The sequence below is a fragment of the Chaetura pelagica genome, unplaced genomic scaffold, assembly GCF_000747805.2.
Source record: "Chaetura pelagica isolate M959 unplaced genomic scaffold, ChaPel_1.0 scaffold139, whole genome shotgun sequence".
Lineage (NCBI taxonomy): Eukaryota > Metazoa > Chordata > Aves > Apodiformes > Apodidae > Chaetura > Chaetura pelagica.
In genome coordinates this window covers 7,315,605-7,338,600 of record NW_009970717.1, presented here as the reverse complement: position 1 = coordinate 7,338,600, position 22,996 = coordinate 7,315,605, and the positions used below count along the sequence as shown (strand labels likewise).

Sequence of the window (22,996 nt, the reverse complement as noted above, 5' to 3'; positions counted from 1 at the left end):
AAGTAAACATAAGACTATAAAATGTAAATATAAACATAACAGTTCTATAGCAGTAAAAGCATAATTTGAATAAATAGGGAAGCTAATGAAACACCATTACATGTAAAAGACTATCATCTCCCTCTATGCAAAAAACAGTGAATTAACAACTGCAAATTCAGAAGTAGAAGAATTCATTTGGCTCAATCGTTTGATTTTTATGAGAGTCACAAAAATTTGTTCCTATACATTAGCCATTAAAGCTACCTTGCAATTTTCTTATTGTTATTACCTTTCCAGCCTTGACTTGCCAATTGAGAGCAAGTATAGGAAGTGAACCATTTATCTGTACACTAACAAACAGGACAGTGGAAACAAGCAATCACTAATCCAAACTGCAGCTTTAGCACAGAGGTAGCAAAATTATATATATTTTAAGGTCAACTGTGAATAGGCTCGTCAGTTTCATCAAACATTATCTGCTATAGATGAGACAGTTTCTTCAAGAATGTAGAAACAATGAAGTAACAATGTCTGAAGTATAAACACAGAGCCACAGATACACATGTTATAAGAAATCATTTAAATTTCATTATGTACTTGGATCATATTCACTCTGATTGGAGTGCAACAGTTCCATTTGCCTATCCTTTAACATATAAAACTCACCAACTTTAATTTGGAGTAAAGATAACTTCTGAATATTCCTCCCTTAATAAATAAAAATTCAGTTTTCTCTACTATATGCTTAAGTCTTTCGCTGTAGTTGTCTAGTTACAAGCAGAGCAGAAAAACATCTCATAAAACCAAGCCCACACAGCATTTTGCATTATATCTCCAATAATTCTGGTATTCTTCATGCGTAAGATCAGTCTGATCTAGGGTTTTGATACTTCTGTTTATGTTTTTCTAGATAGAAAACATCAATCCACAGTGTAGCAAAAGTGCATTGGAATATTCCCCTTCAAGAAAAAAACGGGGGGGGGGGGGGGGGGGCGGGGGAGAGAGAGCACTGAAAAAAGAAAACATTTCACTTTGTTACAAACTTTCAGAATGTTACAATGTTTTGATCCCAGTTACAAAGCCCAGTGGTAGAAATCTACTGTTACAGAGACACCAGGGTCTGTTTTGGGGAAAAAAAACCCAACAACAAACAAAAAACCAAAACCCAAACCAGAAAACACTGCTACTCCAAGTTAGAGAAAACAATGTAATCTGTAATATGAAGTATTGGATAAAAGTATCTCTGCTATTGGTTTGATAGTTTTTCACTATGATAACTCTGAGGAGAGGTAAGTGAACTCAAATAGGTTTTTTTAAGTGTAACTGTGATTGTCAGTTAAAGAGATTATATTGTCAACAAAAGACAACCGAGTCTTTTACATGGCAGTTTGCATACGTTTGCCTGGCAAGCAGAAGGATCTGAGACTGGATTTTCCTCATTTGGGTGCTTTAGTGTTAAATCACAAAGTAATTTCTTACATGTACTTACCATTTCTTTTGTTGCTCTCTCTAATTTCAAGCCAGAACCATTCTCTGCTCATCCTTTAGCTTCCTTTTTTACTGTCTTAGATAATGCCACTCTCCCTTTAAGCACAGACATACATACACACATAAGAAAACCTCAGGAAAGGAAAATGTATCGTGCTGCCTGAAGTCATCTATCACATAGCAACTATAAAATGTATTGCTGTGAAAGGTAATAAATGCAGCTCTGCTTTACAAAGCAACAGTGAGGAAAAACCAGGAGCTATAAAAAAAATTGAATCTTTGCTACCTCATTCTCTTTGCAGCCTTGATACTTTAAGACAAATTTAAAGATACTGCTTTATTACTGAATTTTCAAACAAGAGATTTTTGGTGTGTAAAAAAGGGAAAGAGCCTTAACTTTCTGAAAGTAGAAGAACAAATCAAAACCAAGGATGACTACCTTTGCTCTGCTCCAAGATGCAAAAGTCTTGCCAAAACAGGAGGGCCTGGACTTCTGGTGTCACATGAGTTAAAATACTCATATATGATGCTACACTGAAAATCTGAGTTCCTACACTCAAGACACTGGGATTTCATGTTGCAGACACACAAATTGCAAATGCACTGAGATTCATGCACCCAGCTACAATCCTCTGGGCTCTTAGCTACCCAAGAGCCTTGTGACAGCAAACCTTCCTAATGGGGCCTATCAGAAATCAAGAAATTGTGTCAACAAGTCTCACTTGGGCCAGATAAAGGCATTTCCCAGGTTGGCAGTGATAGAGATGAACAGAATAAGGGGGGCCATTAGTCACAAAGAGCATCTCTTTAACTTCTAAGTAAATGGAATAACTTTCTTTTTCAAGAGCTCTGAATATCTGTTCCAATGAAAATTACTGTAGCAAATGCAATATGGCTCTTCGACTTCCCTCTGGTTGGAAAGCGAGGACATCTCTATCACAGAGTCACAGAATGTCAGGAGTTGGAAGGGACCTCAAAAGATCACCTAGTCCAATCCTCCTGCCAGAGTAGGTCACAGGAACTCATCCAGGCAGGTTTTGAATGTCTCCAGAGAAGGAGACTCTAACTGGTAGCTATATTTTTCATATGGATACAATTCCTGTAACAGTTGTTTCTCCTCTTTTTTCTGCTTAGGTGACAGGAGTGGATTATTTAGGGTTGTGGTTTTTTTCTTTTGCTAGTTTAGCACCACTATTTCTACCCATTATATCTTCTTTTTTTTGCAAGATTACTATCCTCTGGGGAGAGAAATTATAACTCTTGGTCTGGTACTAAAACTCTTTATGTAAATTGAATACAAGACAGCTTTTGTATTAGGAATAGCACTTTCTAGAAAATTAGAGCAATCATGAGGCAAGTCTTTTATAACTCACTTGGCTTCACTTCCCTGGCTCTCTCAAGAATATTACTTTTTAAAAAAAAAAAAAAAAAAAAATCTCCTGAACATTATGATCATTGAAGCAACTGTTCTCCAAAATTCTTAGTAACCAGCCCCTGTGGAGACAGGTCTGGTGAACTTTGTAAATTACGCTAAATCAAGGGATAGTTTATTGTCTCCAGTTCCAAGCCTCCATAAAAAACCATAAGTGTACCCGCATTTCCACTACCTATTCCTTTTAAATTTTTAAGCTGGCAGGGGAAACATGATTTTTGTGACTGAATCAGATCTGTCTTAAAAAAAAATAAATTCACTTTTCACAGAACAGGTCAGCTAAGCCTCACCTAGGAAACAGTGATTTACTCGAAAGAGCCTTAACTTTCTGAAAGTAGAAGAACAAATCAAAACCAAGGATGACTACCTTTGCTCTGCTCCAAGATGCAAAAGTCTTGCCAAAACAGGAGGGCCTGGACTTCTGGTGTCACATGAGTTAAAATACTCATATATGATGCTACACTGAAAATCTGAGTTCCTACACTCAAGACACTGGGATTTCATGTTGCAGACACACAAATTGCAAATGCACTGAGATTCATGCACCCAGCTACAATCCTCTGGGCTCTTAGCTACCCAAGAGCCTTGTGACAGCAAACCTTCCTAATGGGGCCTATCAGAAATCAAGAAATTGTGTCAACAAGTCTCACTTGGGCCAGATAAAGGCATTTCCCAGGTTGGCAGTGATAGAGATGAACAGAATAAGGGGGGCCATTAGTCACAAAGAGCATCTCTTTAACTTCTAAGTAAATGGAATAACTTTCTTTTTCAAGAGCTCTGAATATCTGTTCCAATGAAAATTACTGTAGCAAATGCAATATGGCTCTTCGACTTCCCTCTGGTTGGAAAGCGAGGACATCTCTATCACAGAGTCACAGAATGTCAGGAGTTGGAAGGGACCTCAAAAGATCACCTAGTCCAATCCTCCTGCCAGAGTAGGTCACAGGAACTCATCCAGGCAGGTTTTGAATGTCTCCAGAGAAGGAGACTCTAACTGGTAGCTATATTTTTCATATGGATACAATTCCTGTAACAGTTGTTTCTCCTCTTTTTTCTGCTTAGGTGACAGGAGTGGATTATTTAGGGTTGTGGTTTTTTTCTTTTGCTAGTTTAGCACCACTATTTCTACCCATTATATCTTCTTTTTTTGCAAGATTACTATCCTCTGGGGAGAGAAATTATAACTCTTGGTCTGGTACTAAAACTCTTTATGTAAATTGAATACAAGACAGCTTTTGTATTAGGAATAGCACTTTCTAGAAAATTAGAGCAATCATGAGGCAAGTCTTTTATAACTCACTTGGCTTCACTTCCCTGGCTCTCTCAAGAATATTACTTTTTTTTTTTTTTTTTAAATCTCCTGAACATTATGATCATTGAAGCAGCTGTTCTCCAAAATTCTTAGTAACCAGCCCCTTTGGAGACAGGTCTGGTGAACTTTGTAAATTACGCTAAATCAAGGGATAGTTTATTGTCTCCAGTTCCAAGCCTCCATAAAAAACCATAAGTGTACCCGCATTTCCACTACCTATTCCTTTTAAATTTTTAAGCTGGCAGGGGAAACATGATTTTTGTGACTGAATCAGATCTGTCTTAAAAAAAAATAAATTCACTTTTCACAGAACAGGTCAGCTAAGCCTCACCTAGGAAACAGTGATTTACTCACATGGAATTTCCACATCATTCTTCCCCACCCATCCCAATCAAAGCAGTTCTTGACCTGAATCCTAGCAGACTATCTTTTACTGCCACTTCATCATTCCCTGATGATGTATTTTTTTCAGGGAAGGATAAGGAACTAAACCTAAGAATTGAAGAATAAACTGCTCATGATAGTTTAAACAGACTGAAGTGACAGTTCTGGATATATGATAATCTTTTGACTCAAACCCAAATAATCAGTTTACTTTGATATCAGCTATTTGAAAACAAAAGGAATGGAAAAATTTCTTGGTTTTCCCCTTGGTGATTATTTTGTTAAAGTGGTTCATTCAGCTGTGCTTTTCTCCTGCAAGTCTTGAACTGGAAATTTTTCTTTTTGTGCAGCTTTATTTAAGCTAAATCAACAGTCAATGATAAAATTGTATACACCAGGTCGTATTTCTCCATCTTTTCCACTAGCAGAGTGTGCTTTTCCAGTCAGAATCTATTCTACTTCAGTATGATCTCATTTTAACTGAACACTAAGGAAATATGTACATATTAATTTGTAGACAAAGTACACATTAGAAACCTAAAGCACTGGAAATTCCACTGATTAATATGAAGTTGGTGTGTGCAAACTTCATAATGCAGATCAAGTTACATTTTCACCTGATCTCCCCTCCTTTTTCATGATATGCAAAATACTTTGGGAAAAAAAAAAGCTTCACAGAAAAGTAGACATGTGAAATGAAAACGATTTTTACTAGCATTTTCTTTGCTACATTTAGCTTCATCAAATCTGAGTAAGCCTAATCTGAAGTAATCTTGATGAAACAGCATCAATGCAGATTCTCCTCTATGATCTATAACCAAACTCAGATTTAAAGTAAACCTGAAATCATTAGAGACACTTTGGTGCCTACCCTACAAGAGCTGTTCCCTTGTGTGATTAGCAATGCATCAATGACAGGGACTGCAGCAAGTAGAGAAGCTTTGCCAGCTGTGTGTGAAAAGGGGCACAGGGGAGTTTTGACTTCACCTAGTCCGGCTTTCCTTCACTGTGCTTAATAGCTTATTGTTGCATGTACTTAATTCACTCCAGACATATGAAATGTTCACCGGCAACAATTGTGACAAACCTGGCAATCTGTATTTAAAAAGGTTTAACCTGATGATGCAACAAGATATGAGCTCATCCTTTTTATTAGGTCAAGAACAAGACATTTTGCAGACTTTAAAAATCAAAATATATGGTTTAGTAATAGTTTGAGGTTCAGCGGTTTTAAAATATTAAGTATTTAAGTACCTGGTATTAAACACCATGATAATAGACTTAAGGTTTAGAACTGAGAAAGCCTCCAAAATGGAGATAAAAGACTAAAGTCAGAAAAAAGCACTGGCTTTCTGGCATTGATGTCAGGATTTGCTGAGTGTCTTTATCTCCCATCACTGGTCATTCCAGCCACCCACTCTTTGCATCTTTTCACTCTAGCCTTCCTCTAGTTGCCCTGCATGCCTTGCTTTAGCCCTTCTACCTTATTCTGTTCAGTAATATGTTACTTGATCTCCACCTGCCCAACTGGGTACCTTTGCCCTTGCATACATCCAATATGAAAATTTCAACCAAAAATAGCACAAACACCTGAGGAACCCGTGTGAGAGTAAAAAGGTTGTTGTTTTTTTTTATCCCTAGTTAAAGCCACAAAAACTTGCACTCTGAAACCCTTTTTCATCCCAATTCTCTTCTAAATTTGCCACTTAGAGTTTCTTATAAAGTTAATATGTTAGACACTGAGTCAAGAGAAACATTTGATTTCAGTATTCTATTTTGAAACAGTATAAAAATTAACACACTTGGAAAAACACTGAATGTTGTTTCAGAGCTGTTTTTACTTTTATTGGACTTATTTTGACTTCTCTTTCACAACTACATTTTTTTGAAGTTTATATGGACTCTTGCAAAGTTTCCATTTTGGCAAAACTGTTCTCTTGTGAGAAAATGTCCTCCTAGGAAGGTTTCAAATAGTGACAATTGCACTGCATATGTAACTTGACTCCTTTGCTTCTCCAGCTGCCTGATTGGAATCCCAGCTCTGAAGCATCTATTGCTTGCTTTTGTAACTGAAAACCCAAACCTCACTGAAGATCCTAAATACCATGCTGATAAATAAATGACCATTGAATAATAATAATATAAGTTTAATGGCCAATGAGATGGCTATGAAACCAGTTCAAGAGAAAGCCTATCCAAAAACTGGGTATGGTGGTAAAAAAACAGGCATTGTGCAATTATAGAGCAATAAATTCTTTCCCCAAAGTAACATCTGAAATAAAAATGCATGAAGGAATACATACATCCATAATTTTGCTGAAGCACAGTATCTCCATTTTCATCCTTATATTTCAAATAAAAGCAATTGAAGTAGGAACTGCTTACTCAAGTTTAAATATTTGAGTGTTTGAAACACTTAATATTTAAGAAGTACTTAGCTAAAAGTATTAGTTTTAAAAACCACTAAGCCAGTACTGAGTTTCCATGTGAATATAAGAATAACTTATATTCAATGTCTTCCTTATACATTTTTGATAAATATCTTAGATACAGCTAGCAAGGGAGCTACCCCTTCACTTGAAAAGACTATCATAAGACTACACATAAACAAAAAGTCAGAGGTAATAGGTTGTTCCCTCCATTGTCTATTCTGTAAGCACAACCATTTTCCATTTTAAAATCAACAGTATCTCTTAATCTTATAGAAAAATGCCTGTGGATAAATGTGTTTATCATATCACATAAATATCCCATTGACTGCAATGTACTATAGTATCTCTGAACTCCCAAACGCCAACGTGTAATAAACAGAAAACATTTTTATAGAAACTAATGCCTGTCACAGCAAGAAGGATTTTATACTAGATTTATATTTTTCAGGAAGTTACTTCCATGCGACTGTGTCGAGAAGCTTCTTATTTTGTATTGTTATTAAGATGTACTTAACTGGAGTATTCATGTCTTCCCTCAGCCATGATAATAGTCTCAAATTCCTCTCCAACTACAGACAGCAGCTTGGTCAGGCTGTTGAGTGTTGCCTTCCAAAAGCCCACGGAGAGCAAAAAGCCCAGACCACAGTGGAACAGGAAACCTGTTAGTCAAAGTAAGAGTTATGGCAGATACTTCTACAGTCCTCTTCTACAGTCACTGCCCTGAAGCCATGTCTTAATTTCAAGACCTCTGACTTACACCAAGATTAGAGGGGTAAATCTATGCCAGCTTGTGCTACTATAGCAGATGGGATGTCGCTTTTTTCAGAAGTTTGGCATCACTAGTCATCAGATGCCATTTACAAAACAGAAAAATGTAAGATGCTTAAACTCCAAATCTCTCTTAGGTTTTGCTTCAAGTATTTTTCAGTGTCCCCCAGTTTTTTCACTCCTGTTTTGTATTTACAGCTGCAACTCTAAAATAAACTAATTTTAGGATTAATATTATATAGTAGCACATCTTTACAGTTATCTTTCAAAGCATTTGGATTTCCTCTCATCTGGCTCAGACTGCAGAATTTACCAACCCCTTTTACTCACCTACGTGGATCTAATACTTAGTCTGGATGTGATCTGGAAAGTTTGATGATGATTTCAAATTAATTTACACATGCCTTTCATCTCTAAAACAACCCTTGGCCTCTTTTCTTTTTGGTCTTTTTTTGTCAGGGATGAAGTCAGAATCTTCTGTTTATTCTTTAATTGATATTAAACTGAAACAATTTGAAGTTTTGAGAAGAAAGGGGAAAGAAAAAAGACGTCCTTTAAAGTAATAATTCTGTACTTCATAAGGATCAAACTCTTCAGATTCCTTACTGGAAAAGGGAGGAACAATACAGGAAGGAATTAAGGCAATGAACATTTCTGTCACTCACCTTACAAACTAATTTTTCTTCTACATTTTATTAGATGCTGTCTTGCTCTCTTCCTTAACACAAATGTCAGATTATATTAGATGCATAAATTATATGGATTATATTTCTGTCACCAGTAAATTAGCTGTTAAATTTAGTTTGCATGATGCTATTGACAAGTCCCTCATTTAAGAAACTCTTTTCTCTTTTGTAATTCCTTCCATCTTTCTTTCTTTCCTCTTTTGTCAAAATCTCCATCACAGTTTGGAAGAACCCTGTAAAAGTTGTAAATATATGTCACAGGCTTACAAGGACAGAGAGGCTACATTTCTCTCAAAAAGGCAGGAAAATGAGCATATAAATTAAGTAAACATTCCATAAGCATACTGGACAAAAAATGCAGATCTCAATGCAGTTGTTTTAAGTAGACTTATTTTCTTGTTTTGGTCCAAAATTTTTCTAAGCCAAACAAGAGTTTCTGATCCAAGTAGGAATCAGACAACTGATACATTTAAGGAACTGTTAAGGTTTAAGCTATATTGCTGGCTCCTCATTTTGATTTTGTTTCCAGACCTCGGGAACCAGTCCCTCTCTTACAAAACCATTTTGACAGCTGAAAAGTTACAGCACTGTTCATTCAAGCTCTATGAAGTTCAGCCACGTTAAGTGCAACTGAGCCTCAGCAGGATGCATTATCTTCAGCACAACAAGGTGTGATCCAGATTGATTTTTACTAGGGCTTGAACATCCAAAGTCCAACAAATACAAACCCATTATCACCCATGGTTAAATGTCACAAATGCACTATTTTTTGAGACTTGCTGATTTGTGTAACACTCCTCAATCTGTTGTGGTTCACCAAATACTTTAAGAGGAACAGTGCCAGGAAGTCCCATCCAAATTTACAGAAGCACTGTTCTGTCATCATCCCTGCTCAATTAGACAACATGGCCATGCTTCAAGTTGTCACTCTGCATTCCAGTATTCTCAGGCCAAATCCTCAAATCACCTCCTGTTTAATTAGATTATTGTTGTGGAATGCCCAGGAAGTTATTGGCATCAGCAAGCTTGCTGATCCTATTATATCTGTGAACTAACAGATTTTCCACACACACAAAGTTTTAACTGAAAGATCAGTCTGGGGATTAATAGTCTCTCCCAGGGTTCACTTATCAAAAGTATTAGGTATTTGATCACAGTCAATTCCACACAATTGACAGACATTCCAAGCAGCTCTTGCTTTACTTGCACAGAACTATTTATTTTTTTCAGCATTTGCTCCTGAATTATTGCATGACCTTAAGACAACTGTGACCTATAAGTTCCATGAATAAATAGAGGGTTTGATGTCTGGGTTAAACTCTGGCTCCAAAATGCAATAATAATTTCAAACTACTTCATGAGAGGACTACAACTAGAAACAGCTGCCCATTACCAAAAAATTCACAGCACTGATGTCTCTGTACAACAGGAATTATCAACTGGTCATTTGATTTCTGGGTGATATTTAGAACTATTTATGTTGCCTCTGGTTCACCTAGAGGGGAATCTGTGGCACAGCAGGAAAACAAGCAAGGAAATCCTTTAGTAACACAACATACCAAAACTGAAACTTCCCTTTCAGAATCATGGTAAATAATCTGTGCTCCAAGGCTCTCTTTGCAAGAAAGGGCAGCCAATGCCTTATGAAGCAGTTAACTAGAATAAACACTGGAGGTTGAAAAGTCTGTTTTTAAAAGCTTTTAAATGGACTTATCAATAAAGCTGTCCTAAAGGTTTGCTCAAGAGGTATTTATTACCAATTTTAGTGAGAACCTGAAATGCGATTTTATCAGGAAATAAGCTTAATAAGGTGTTAAACCAAAATATTCCAAGTAACATTGCACCGGAAATGCTTCCACAAATATACCATGCAATCTATAGAATACATGACTTGCTTAACTGAGTAACAATCTCAACACACTTTTAGCCTGTATGCTTCTTTTTTAATCAGGAGTTCTGCTTGAACTCTGAACCAAGCAGTAGATTGTTTTGTGCCTGCACAAAAAACCAGGGGTAAAACAGGGATAAGAAGTGCTAATTAAGACTTTCCCCTCATGTAGCTTACTGATCTTTTAACATGCTTTGCAGTGTAAATAGAAACCAGCACACTGTAGTAGCCACCCAAAGAATCATTGACATTTAAGCCCCGCAGCACAACAACAATCATTTTACAAGTGATATATACCCCTAGGGCTAGTCATATTTTGTCTAGAAGCAGTTCACCAGCAGAATGAAATTATATTTCATAGAGAGAGGACTAAAATTATCAAAACAGAGATATAGACAGACATTTCTTAAAAACCTCAGATTTCCACACGGACCGTAATCTTCTTACAGTAGCAATTTATATGAAGGTTAAAAATAAAGCATACATAGAAATATCTTTTGAGTCAGACTCAAGTTTTGGCATTCCCTATTTCTGCAAACATGAATTCCAAGAGAACCTACCTACCAGAAGTAAAAAAAAGGAAGTTTTGAAAAATTGGACCATAACGGTCTTAAGTACCATGAATTAAAGAGGAAAGCCAGAATAAAAGAAAAAATACCTTTCTTTTCTTGTATGCTTATGTGTTTTACTACGGACAGAAGCCAGCTTACAAGAAAGTGTTTCAAGATGCTAAAATTCATAAAAGACTCCCCCCCTGTGTACACCCCTGCTTTCAGGCCCTCTTAAAAATTGTCATCTTTAGGATTTCAAAAGTAAGTTTTAATCCTAGCTCTGCCAATAATCTTCTGGTTGACCTTGAGCAAATCACTTTGCCTCTGTTCTTTCAGCCTAGCTGTAAAGCTGGATTAATTCTTACCCACTCATAGTGGTGTAAAATAAATGATTGTCATGCAGTATTCTGAAGCTCTACAACACACAGGAGATAAGCAGGGCATACAACAGGTTTTGCATGAACTTGGCAAAGATAAGCTTAAAAACAACTGTCTAGGAGCTTTGAGGAGAAAATATCAATATTTCCATTCAAAAGGGTTTTCGTTTTACATTCCAAATTAATCCTACCTGAAACACAGCCCATTTTTATTAAGGGCTCAATACAATATGTACATCTTTGATTTTTGTCAATAGGAGTAAAAAACCTAATTACCTCTGTCTCCTTTTTTTCTTCCTTAAATGACAAATCTCTAGACTTCACTAGGAGTATGTATTTCTTCAGCAGCATCCAAAACTCTTAACAAAACATTGAAATAGCTCAATTTTGCAAGACTGGTTATGCAAAATCAGACCATCTTATTGCACCTGTAACATGGCAAGACACCAAAGAGCACAGGATGACGGCACAAATCAGTAATTTGTCTAGCCAGTGCCCAATTACTTTATATTGTGAAATGTACTCAGAGACTTGTTTAGCAAAATATTAATAATAAATGCAAAGGTATATCACCTAGTGTTCCTAATAAGAATTTTAATTAAGCTGTCAGTTTTTTGAAGCCAGAGTTTTCTAAAGACAGTTCTCCTTACTGGTCTCTTATTACAGCTGGATTTTGTTTTCATTAGTTTATTTCTTGTCATGGCTTTATTCTCTGCTCTCATTACAGTGAAGATTCATAGATCAAAATGACACTTTTTGCAGGAAACTCCCAATTCAGCCAACATCTTGTAGTTGTAAAAACATCATAAAAAGATACAAACCTGCTCATCAGAAACTTATTTCCTCTGCATAAATGAACACACAAGAATTGCAATGACCTACAGCAGTGAAATTACTAAGTGTCAATCGTTTGCATGAGAAGCAAAAAACTATTCCAAAGGATTACAAGGCTTTATCCTTCAAGTACTTATCCAGGGGGATAATATCCATGCCAACATAAATGCTTGCAGGAATATAGCTTTTCACAGCTTTAAGGTCTTCTGGTTTAGCTAATGGCTTGTTTCTAATCAAGAAAACAGTTGCAATGTGTACCAGAAAACCAACCCCAGATTTCCTACACACATGGGATATGAAGTTTGAAACAGTTTATCTTCTCACATCTCAGCAAGCAAAACTGCTCCTATGCTAAAGGCGCAATTCCACAGCAGGACACTCTTAAGACATTCAGGGGGTTCTCCTGTGATAGGTTACCAAAGGAGATGAAAGAAAACATTTCTAAGCTGAAGAACCTCAATAATCAGACATCCTAACTATTGCATCCGAGGTTAAGACTAACACAATGAAGTCCCAGATAAGTTAACAAGATCTCCTTGGTCCTTAAGTTGATATATAATTTCTTTAAAAGTTCTTTAATGTGATCTTTTCTGCACAGGTCCTTGGGACTAACTGATCATAACATTTAAGTCTCATGCAGTCTCATATACTTCTTGAAATTATTCTAAAATCTCAAACAGTGTCTCCCAAGAAAGTAGAATGAAGCTGCCAAGGGAATTGATCTGGCTGCAGCTGAGATACAAGCTTACTAACCTTAACAGCACTCACTCACTCCCTTCACACCAAGTGCTACTGTCATCTCACACATCTGGTACAAGTGCTTGTGTTACTGCTTTCTGTCCTGGTCACATCAAGTGATCCTGACTTGCTATTTAAAGTGGACAACAGTTAGTTGAAGTAGAAAGAATTTTGAAAGCCACAAAATGCTAAAGCATTCTGTGGCTCATAAAATTTTCACTTACTTAAGAAAAAGGAATTAGAACACTAACAAAAAGGGTCTAACTTAAGATTCACGAGTTTTGCTACACAAGTGAGTTTTGGGAGGTGGACATGCAGTGTGAACAAAGCCAACAGGCAAAAGGAAGCATGGCCAACTGAATGCAAGAGAGATAAAGCAAAAATCTTGCATAGGAATTCCATGAGTTTGTCCATAGGATTTGGACAAAAGTAACTCCAGATTATTGACTATCACATACAAACCTTTCGCAGATTGCTTTGTATATTGCTGGTATTCTCTATTCTGTCAAAATACAGACCTAAATCTAAAGGAAAAGTCTTTGGGTGATTTATTTAATGTTTTCATCAATCTCTAGTTAAATGCTACTGGTCTTACTATTTCCCTTGCAGGATATTCAAGACAGACACTGTCTCCACATTCACATATAAAGCAGAAAAATTACATTATTCAAGCCATTCATCCTGAACATGTTGTGCAAGCTTTTCCTGCCTTCAGACTGCAGAAAAGGAAAATAACATTTCTCTCAGTTTCTGCTCACCAATTCAGTGGCCTTCCCCATCTGCACATGCATTCTAGAATAATGTTTCCTTTAAATTAAAACTTTCATAATACAGCTATCCATCAGCAGAGAGACTAGCTTGCCTGCAGCCCAGTGCTGGATTCCTGGGAGCAGAGAAAAAGCTCAGGCTTATAGCAATGAATATGCATTTATTGCCCAGTAAAGCCAACAATACTACACTTCAGCCAGAGACTTAGGGGAACAGCACTGAAAGATGTCAGAGTCCATTCTATCAAGTTGACAAGTTACCTAATGCCTATGTGAACCAAAAAATGTGGGGGAAATGGAAATTCATTCACAAGCAAAAGAGATAAAAATAAATATAAAGACATCAGACCATAGACTCAGAGGGTATCTACTTAAGGCAACAACGAAGGCTAGAAGTGCAATTGAATTTAAAATTATGGTATAAGCAAATATAAAATTACAGGAGGGTCAATAGTTACACAGTTAAGGTGTTAAACTTTAAAATTCAAGGGCTGGGAGACACAGAAGCTCTATATTTAGATATCACTTGGGCTGCAAATTCCAACAATTTTGGGGTCAGGAAATTCTGCTATACTCTCATGTGGACATGTCTCACAGGCTGCAAAAACCGCAGTGGCATCAATAATTACCAAGATGAGGTAATTAGTCTTTCCCCCTCATATTTGCTCTTATTCTGCAGAGCATAATAAACAAGAGGCCATTTTAAGTTCAAAAAAGTTACAAAGATGCATAAAGGAGCAACATCAGAGGTTTTATTATTGCAGAACATTGAAACCAGAAGGTGGTTTCAAAAGGCATTAAATGACTGGATGATGATAAACTGTTATGAATCTGCTGCTTTAGAAGGGAAGCTGAACTCTGTTTTAGCACATTAAGTTACTGTGGACACAAGAACAACTCTTGGCTTGTGTGGGATGCAGAAATCAGACAATAGAGTAAACCACCAAATTGGGATTTAGGTCTGCTTTGTTTTCAGCATTCTATAGCTTAATTGTACTTTCCATTAACTGGCATTTCTAAAGCATTTCTGTTTACTTGGGGTTAATGGCATGAAAACTGTAAAAGTTTCTAGAAATCTCTTTATGGCCTCTTGCAAGCTACTTAAACTAAGCTTTATTTTCATAAAAGTGCTATTAATTTTCCACTTAAAACTTATCTGTACTAAGCTGCCAGAGATAATGACAGGTTTGTACTGATCATTTCTATCTAGATAGATTTTGACCTTAATTTAATGCATTTTGAAATAAAAATTTTGGAAAAAAAACCAGCTATCATTTAACTTCCTGGCAGCCATGCATTAATCTCTCATGTCCTAGAAGGAATCAAAAGCATTAAAAATATATTTCTGACATAGTATGTGTACAATTGCTTTTATGGTGACCCACCAATTTATATCTTGACCCGAACTGCAGCACAAATTTAGTTTTTGTCCAAGTTTACTTGCAAAAGCACTGAAAGAGTGCTTAAAGTGGTTAAATAAATAAATAATTTTAATACAACTGGCTTTACAAGTATCATACAAGGAAATCTATATTTTTCAATTATATGAGCTTGCTTTGAAGGATAGAACACGCTTTGGGTTTTTTTGTTCTTTAGATGTGTCCTTGGGCTTGAATAAAAACAGCCTGTGTGTCAGTGAGTTACTATAATACCCTCATTTTTATATATTAATATATTTAATGGTGCCTAGCAGTGTGAAAAGAATGAAGAATGATACACATTTTGGAATTGTTCTTTCCTGTATGACACCCAGATCATCTTAACACATTTCAGCCTGGGCCTCTTCTTATTTCAAGCACAGCTCTCCTTGAGGCTACTTACCATAGTAACCATCACAGGTGTCAAGGAAAATTACACATCATAGTCCTCCACTCTGTGAAAGAAATACTTTTGTTGTTGTTACCATGATCTGATATATGGCAAGAATGAACAACACTACTAATAAAATATTTAACAGCCTAGATTTAACTTGGCTTGCTATAGGGTGCAAAGAAGCTTTTGACTTGATTAAATATTCCACTTAGTGTGGGATGCAGGTTTAGCATTTTTTAATTCTTCCCCAGAGCACCGTGCCAGGTTTTTGTATAATTAAGTGGGTACACTCCAGACTGTTTACAGCTGGGATCCCTGATGAGACTACTGTCTGAAAACTTTACCTGCTTTTCAAAACTACATATAGGCTGTCAAGTCCTTCAATAATTTCCTTTCTAGTGGCTGTTTCAAAAAGTTTTAAGCAATTTATTATTAAGGCAGCCAAACAGATGCTCCCCCTCCCCTCACTTTTAAAATTTCCTTTTTCTTATTTTATTCTCTGCTATGGGTTTATGCATCTTAATTACAGGATTGATAAAAAGCTGAAACAGACTAGTTGAATTTGAGGCATAGAAATGAGCCCATTTATAATATATTAATCAGTGGAATAATTAAGAAGCAAAGGGGAAATCTCAAGTTCATTAAAAAGAGTGACTGACAACACTGTAGGAAGAGACTTCTATTTGATACAATAAATTTTGATACTAAATCTGAAACAGTCATCAAAATACCTGCAACTGCAAGGAAGTAATGTATTAGCATATGAAACAGTTCTATTTTTTGTTTGTTTTTTTGCACAAATTGAGTAAGATGGAACAGCTCCTTTATTTACAGGTCTTTGTGCTCTACCAGTCTGCTGCCTCCTGTCACATCTTGTTACAATGTAAGAAACAAAATCAAATGGGAAAGGGGTTTCAAACAAATACTTCACTAAGGTAAGCACAACAGTAGACAAGGTAGGAAGTCTGTACACAGAGCCAGTCCTAAGGTTAAAAAAATAATACATTACTACCTACATTGTCTTTGATCAGTGACACAGGTGACCCAAACAGCCAACATTAAGTGAATTTGTCTGCTCCTACACATCACTTCCTCAGCATCCATGAGAAAATAGAGTTAACATGCAATAAATTGCACTTCAAGTCACAGACGATGAATTCACAAAGAAAAACAGAAGAATATAATAATCACTTCTAATAACCAGTAAAAAAGCATCCATGAAAGAATCAAAACATTGAGCCTTCCTTTTGTTTCACACAAGTAATGCCAGGCATCTTGAATGGCAGCTCCAAAGATGACAGAATCATTTTGGCTGGAAATATGGATGTGCTATTGCTTCATTATTGCATGGATTCATCATTTGCATGAAGGCTTCCTCAGGTGTTTCTACACCACCTCCTTGCCCTACAGCACAGGGCTACTGACTGCAAGACTGCTTCTAAATATTGTTCCCTGTGAGTGCAGGCCTTAAGGTAAAAATTGTTCTGGCAGCTGGGCAGCAAAAAGGGTTTTGGGGACAGTCCCTGACATGTGCCATTCTGAACTCCTGTAATGGGGAAGAATTGGCTTGAGCCTGATAATACAATTCTTTGCAGCTCTTGGAAGTAAGTACACCAAAGCACTTTTCATCTCTAAGATTAATTTTATTAGTACATAAACTACAGCAAGATCCATTTTTGGCAGGGAAAACCAATCCACTAAGCAAAAAAGATGTAAAGGTTTAGTAACAACTACTTCAGTGCCCTCTGAGTCCATGTCACAGAGCAAGTCAGCCTGCAACAAGAATACTGACTCCAAACATCACAACTATCTCAACAGATAATTTTCAAGAATAATTTCCTGGAGGAAACTTCAACAGACATGGCTTTTACTGTTGCTGAAGTGTAACTGAGTTAATACAAATGCAAAACATTTTAAAATACTTTGTTTCCTGAGCACTAAGCTCCATGCTGTGTAAAGCAATTATCACATCTCTCAATTTCCCAATCCTTATGTTATTTTATTAGAACTAATGAATGTTTTTAGCATACAAGACACTAAATAAGTTTGCATAGGATTGTAGCTGTCAGCCCACACTCATCTCTGTAGACCTAACACAAAAGATATAACAACATTTACACAGTAAATAACTATGTTGAATCCTGAACCACTCCTCATAGGATATGATTAATCCTTTAACCCACTAAATGCCCAAGGCTGAATTGGAGGGGGCTGGAAAAAACATTCTAATCACAGAGAGAGAGACTGGTCATCCAGGGCAACGCCAAAATCACTCACAGACAACATAACGCTTTGCATATAATCCAGTTACAAGAAATCAGTGCTCTACTTCAACTAAAATAACCTTGGATTTTCAGTGCTTCAGGTTGCTTATTCCCTAAGCACTGCAGAGCTCAGCCTTGTCAGGCTGTCTTCAGCTATTTGTCTAATTTTATTTTTTTTTTTATGATGGAGAAGAAAAAAAGAAAGCAATGGTAACTGGAAGGTTCACACAGGATTCTATACAATTCACAGTCTAAGTTAGCACACGTGAGTTCAGCCCAACGTTTATCACCCTGTCATTATGGATGAAAAGTTTTATGTCCTCCCCTGAAGAATCACAATTGTTCCATTACATTTTTCATTCAACTCCTGTGACTAAAGACATAAACAAAATACAAACGAATTTTCAATTTTCCTCCATATTTGAATCATGCAGCCTCCCCTTCCTGATGACCTCTGTTCCTCTTCTTCCTTGCTTTTTTCTATTATGTTTGAAAATCGAATATTTTTTACTGCAGGTGGGGAAACAGGGAGATAGCTTCTTACTCTTGGCCTGCAGTAATAAGGCTCAATGTAAGAGGTAATTAAGAATTTACTGCTTTGACATCCAAATTCATACAAGTGTAAACATTTGGCTCAGCAATTGAAGAGAAAAATTACACCTGTTTAGAAATAATTATTATAAGGAAGACTTGGCTACTATACTGTTTGATTTGTATTGTAAGCATAGAAGTTTTGGGCAGAAAGCACTGGCTTCTATGCTGTCCTGTAGGACTCTGCCCATCATACATTAGGATGAATCATAATTAAAAGTATTTGCTTAAAACTTTGGTCTTATTTTCCTCCCATGTGCCATCTGAGCCTTAAAAAGAATACCAAGGAACTGAATTAACTGAGTAAATACTAATGCAAGTATTATATAGCAATTGAATCACCACCCAAGATTTCTCCACTTCAGGAAAAGAAAAAATAAGGAAAAAAGAAAAGGTTTATTTGTAAAGGGTTAGGGAGATGAACAACTTTGGCCAACATTCACCTTTTAATTTCATACTGAAACAGCAGTTAGTTTTGTTGCTGTTTCTCATGAGTCAAACATAAACTGGGGGGGGGAGCAGCCTAGAGCTTTTATGCTGCCAATCTCCATGCTAATTTTAAAGATTCAATGTTTACATATAAACCCATGTACTAGATATTCAGCTTTTATTCACCATCAAACCCTATGACAGCAAAATCGAGGATCATTAATAAAGCAAATCAAACCCATTCATTTTAACCATAGACTGAAATCTTAAGACATTTCTTAAAATCTCCAAGAGCATTTATTTTCCTTTATTAAAAAAGACAAAGCATTTCAACCTGAGAAATACACTCAGTCCATTGTCAGTTATAAATATTCTCAAAGATGGTAGAAAAAAAAGACATATAAAGCAGAGCTTTATGATAAAATTTCTGATTCTACAGACACCTTAATAAACATCCTTGGCTTCATAACCATTATTTCAGAGAACTACTCAATATAGAAGGATTAATCACTTGAAACAAATATTACTATGATCTGATCTCAGAGACAGACACCTATCCTGTTCAGTACTTGATTTCATTAGATAGATACCAACTCTGCAGGCAAATCAAACAAGGACTTGAAGATCTGAAGAATCAGGAATGAAACAGTGTATCCAGCCAGCCTTAAACAGAACAAAACAGTTCAGTGAGAATGCAGATTTAATCTATAGCCTTTGTGTATAAACCTCATGTGCTTAAACCAGATAATTCTGTAGAACAATATATTATTTATCTAAAATTAAAATTAAAGCTAAAAGACTCTGACAATCAAACATTGCTATTTAATTTTAAAGGCAGCTTGGGGAATTGTAACAAAACAAGCCTCAGAGTTGACATAGAATTGCCTACTTGGAGAATGTAAATAATCAAAAAGCTAGTGTGAAAGCTGAAGAGATCCTGCTTTTTACTGAGTAACTACAGTAGGTTTTCCTTTTCCAATACCTTATAAGATTTATAAAATCTTCAAAATGGAAAACTCATTTTAAAAAATTGTATGACCTCTTTCCAAAGCCACTACAGAACACATTTAAAGCTTGCAGCACAGCTCACCACTCTGCAATGACACTGTAAGGCACTTCTAATTCACCAGTCTTGAAAGAAAAACAGGGGAAGAGGCCTTTTATCATCTCAGCCTTTTTCCTAGTATCAACCTGGAAAGGGCTTTTAAAATAAACAAGTCTTTTTAATATTTTCCTAATAGATGCTGAAAAGAAATCTTCAGTGTGAGAACTATGCTTAAAGAGAGAAAATGTGTATGCATCTCATTATTACACAGAAGAGCAAAAGAGGTGGGGAGTAATATTTGCTTATAGATCTCCCTAGGATGAGCACAAACTGAATTTAATGGAAATGAATTATTCCATCTTGTTCCTTTTGAAATTAACCGAAGTTCTGCCATTTTTTTTTTATAGTAGCACAGCCTGATCCTCAGTTAAGACTCTTGTCCTGCATACACTTATTATGGCACTCTATACCTAAGTGCAAATACCAAAAAAAACCCAAACACAAAACCAAAAATCCCCAAGCCACAGGATTATATTCCCACCTAGCATAAAGCAGTCTATCTTAATTACAGCAGAATTGTTGAGCAGAGAATCCAGGACATGCATTTTATTATTACTTAACATTTAAACAGACCAAAGAGGGAAGAAAAAAAATGTTCAGCTTGACTTTCAATCTTTTATATGTTTCTCTTTTTGCTTGGAGATAAAAGTTATAATTACTGAAGTGTAATTAGTCTCTTTCAATCTCTAATTTTCTGATAATAACATTAAGTTTTTAACAAAGCCAAGCCTAATTTAACTTTATAAGAATATAATAAATTGGTTTCCAAAGTTCAGCAAGGTATATGTTATTTCAAATAAAGTAAATTCTTGGACCTGGATGACTTGCTTATCTACCTTTCAATAGATGATCTCACTTGTGTAAGAATGTCAGGAACAGCAAGGACTGGCTGCTCCCTGCAGGACAGGGAGCTGAGGATATGCTGCACCATAGCTGAGAAAGGTGAGCAGGGCAGGCCTCGCGAGCAGCCAGGTTCAACCAAGAGTCCAGATGAACAAGCAGCTTTATGGTGTCACACCAAGCCAGGATCAGACTTAACGACAGAAAGCAGTCAGACAGCCAGGTAATTGCTGGGCATATCCATAGCAGCCAGACAGATCCAAAGGCAGCAGCCTAGGGACAGAGACACACTCAAGCAGGCACAGGCATGGCCATAGCTGAACCAAAGACCTAGACCCCACACTCCTGCAGTACAGCTCAAGAAATCCCCCAAGCTGAAATCCCCCAGGCTGAGCTGAAATAGGACTCTTGGGTCTGTGGGAGGGTGGGAGAGGTGGCTCCAGGTGAGGCAGGGCAGGGCCATTGATGTCTATTAGTGCCCTCAGGTGTGACAGAAAGAGATGTGTTTCCATTTTTCAAGCAGCAGCTGAAGCTTTTTTCCTTAGTTTTCTCTAAGGAAAAAAAAACACACAAAAACAGCAGTAGAAGATTTCAAAAGAAGTATCGTATTTTACAAAGCTTTCTAACTTAATTTTTTTTTTCCTCAATGACCAATGTAGGTAGCTAGTCTGTATGGCCTATGGGTTATACAAGATTACTATTGAAGAATTGAAACCAAGGCCAATCTGAGAGAGCTCCTGAAAATAAGTTATTTTTATGTAGGATTTTTAAAAGCTAGAAGTGTTGAACTCCAACCTGAGAAAAGTTGACCATTTCCTGAGAGGTTAAAAAACTTCGACTTCCATTACCACTCTCCCTCTACTAACATCTCAATCTTGAGCTTCCTGAAGTGTCCAGGAAGTCTCTGAATCACACAGAAAGTGAACTGGTGCACAATGCCTTTTACTAATATTTTTGTAAATGTCTTAATGCTTTGATTTAATTAATTTACACAGAGTGTCTTAAGACACTAAGGGAGACATTGATCTGTCGTCCTGTAGATACGTATGTGCATAAGGATATCTAGGTTTTCTGGTCCATGAGTCGAAAGCAGTTATTTTGCCCTAATGGCTTCAGAAGGGGAAGTGCACTAACCAAAACTGCCACAAAGAATAACTAGACTCATGGAGACTTTTAGAACAATTTTTAGGCTTATGTTAACTAATCTGCATCATGGCTTGTAAATAAGTTTATTATATAATTAAATATATGGCAAACAAATACAGTAGATTCATCATACAGAAGGAAAAGTTCAATTTCTAGCTACCTTTTATTAAAAAATAAAACCAAGTCTGTCCACCACTTGTTATGAAGCACTGCTAAAAATATTTTGGTTTTCAAACGGAAAAAGTTGCACTCGGATAACCCATTTAAAACTGCAACATTGCTGTCTGTAAACTGTGCACATACAAATATCATCATGTTATTTGGTGTTATTACCCATTCCTTTGTCCCTGAACATATTAACTTGGGAATCTGACACAGAAGGAAGGTTGCATTGACAGCCTGATTACTGCAGAGATGAGCCAGGACTAACCAGGCAACTTTGGAGGGCTTTCATGTTGACTGAAAATGAAATTATGAAGTTAGGGGAATTCCTGAACTTAATTCATTACCTGTCGGATTCAAATGTTTTGTAAAAGGTTTTTCATGTATTGTAATGCTTGAGTCATGCTTTTCCTCTCTTAAGGGTATCTCACCTAATGACTCTCAGCTCCCCAGGGCTATACTGTTCACATAGCTTTTTGTTTTCCCCTTTCCTTGGGAAGCTATAACATATTGTTTCAGGAATTTGTAATTAGGCAGTGCTCTGTTTTTATCTTTATCTCTTCACTGGTGCTTGATTCCCTCCTCAATTCTTACTTCAGATGTTGAGAATTCAGAATTTCCTGTGCTTCTGGAAGGTCAGGACAACCGGTGTTCATTTCTAACCTGACACCAGTCCGACCTCTGTGTTTTCCTTTGTTTGATGGGCATGTAACAATAGCAATGAGAGCACAGGGGATGTCAGACTGAACCTGGAGCTGCACGTGCCTGTAGAGCTTCACTCATTAACAGCCCCGGTGCACTTTAGAGGACTTTGGGCTCATGTCTGGAGTTTTTTGCTACAGGTCCCAAAGGGCACACTACACTCAGGACCGCGTCCCCAAATTACACAACCAAGTTTGTGTGGTTTCCTGCACTTACTTCAGAGCAAAGAGCAGCCCTGGCCTGTGAAGTAACTCTCTGCTCAGCTGCTCGCGCTGACAGCCGACAGGCTTCCAGCAGCCCCAACGC

The 22,996-nt window shown here is 36.8% G+C and overlaps 1 protein-coding gene across 1 annotated transcript in view; it reads left to right on the top strand.

Annotated features, from left to right (window-relative positions):
* The first annotated feature begins 20,706 nt into the window (after nt 1–20,706).
* The window catches only part of MLYCD (malonyl-CoA decarboxylase), an 18,777-nt gene continuing 16,487 nt past the window's right edge, over nt 20,707–22,996 (top strand). Inside the window, exon 1 of the mRNA XM_010006252.1 lies at nt 20,707–20,903. Within this exon, the coding sequence (XP_010004554.1) occupies nt 20,707–20,903 (197 nt within the window). The remainder of the gene's footprint in view (nt 20,904–22,996) is intronic.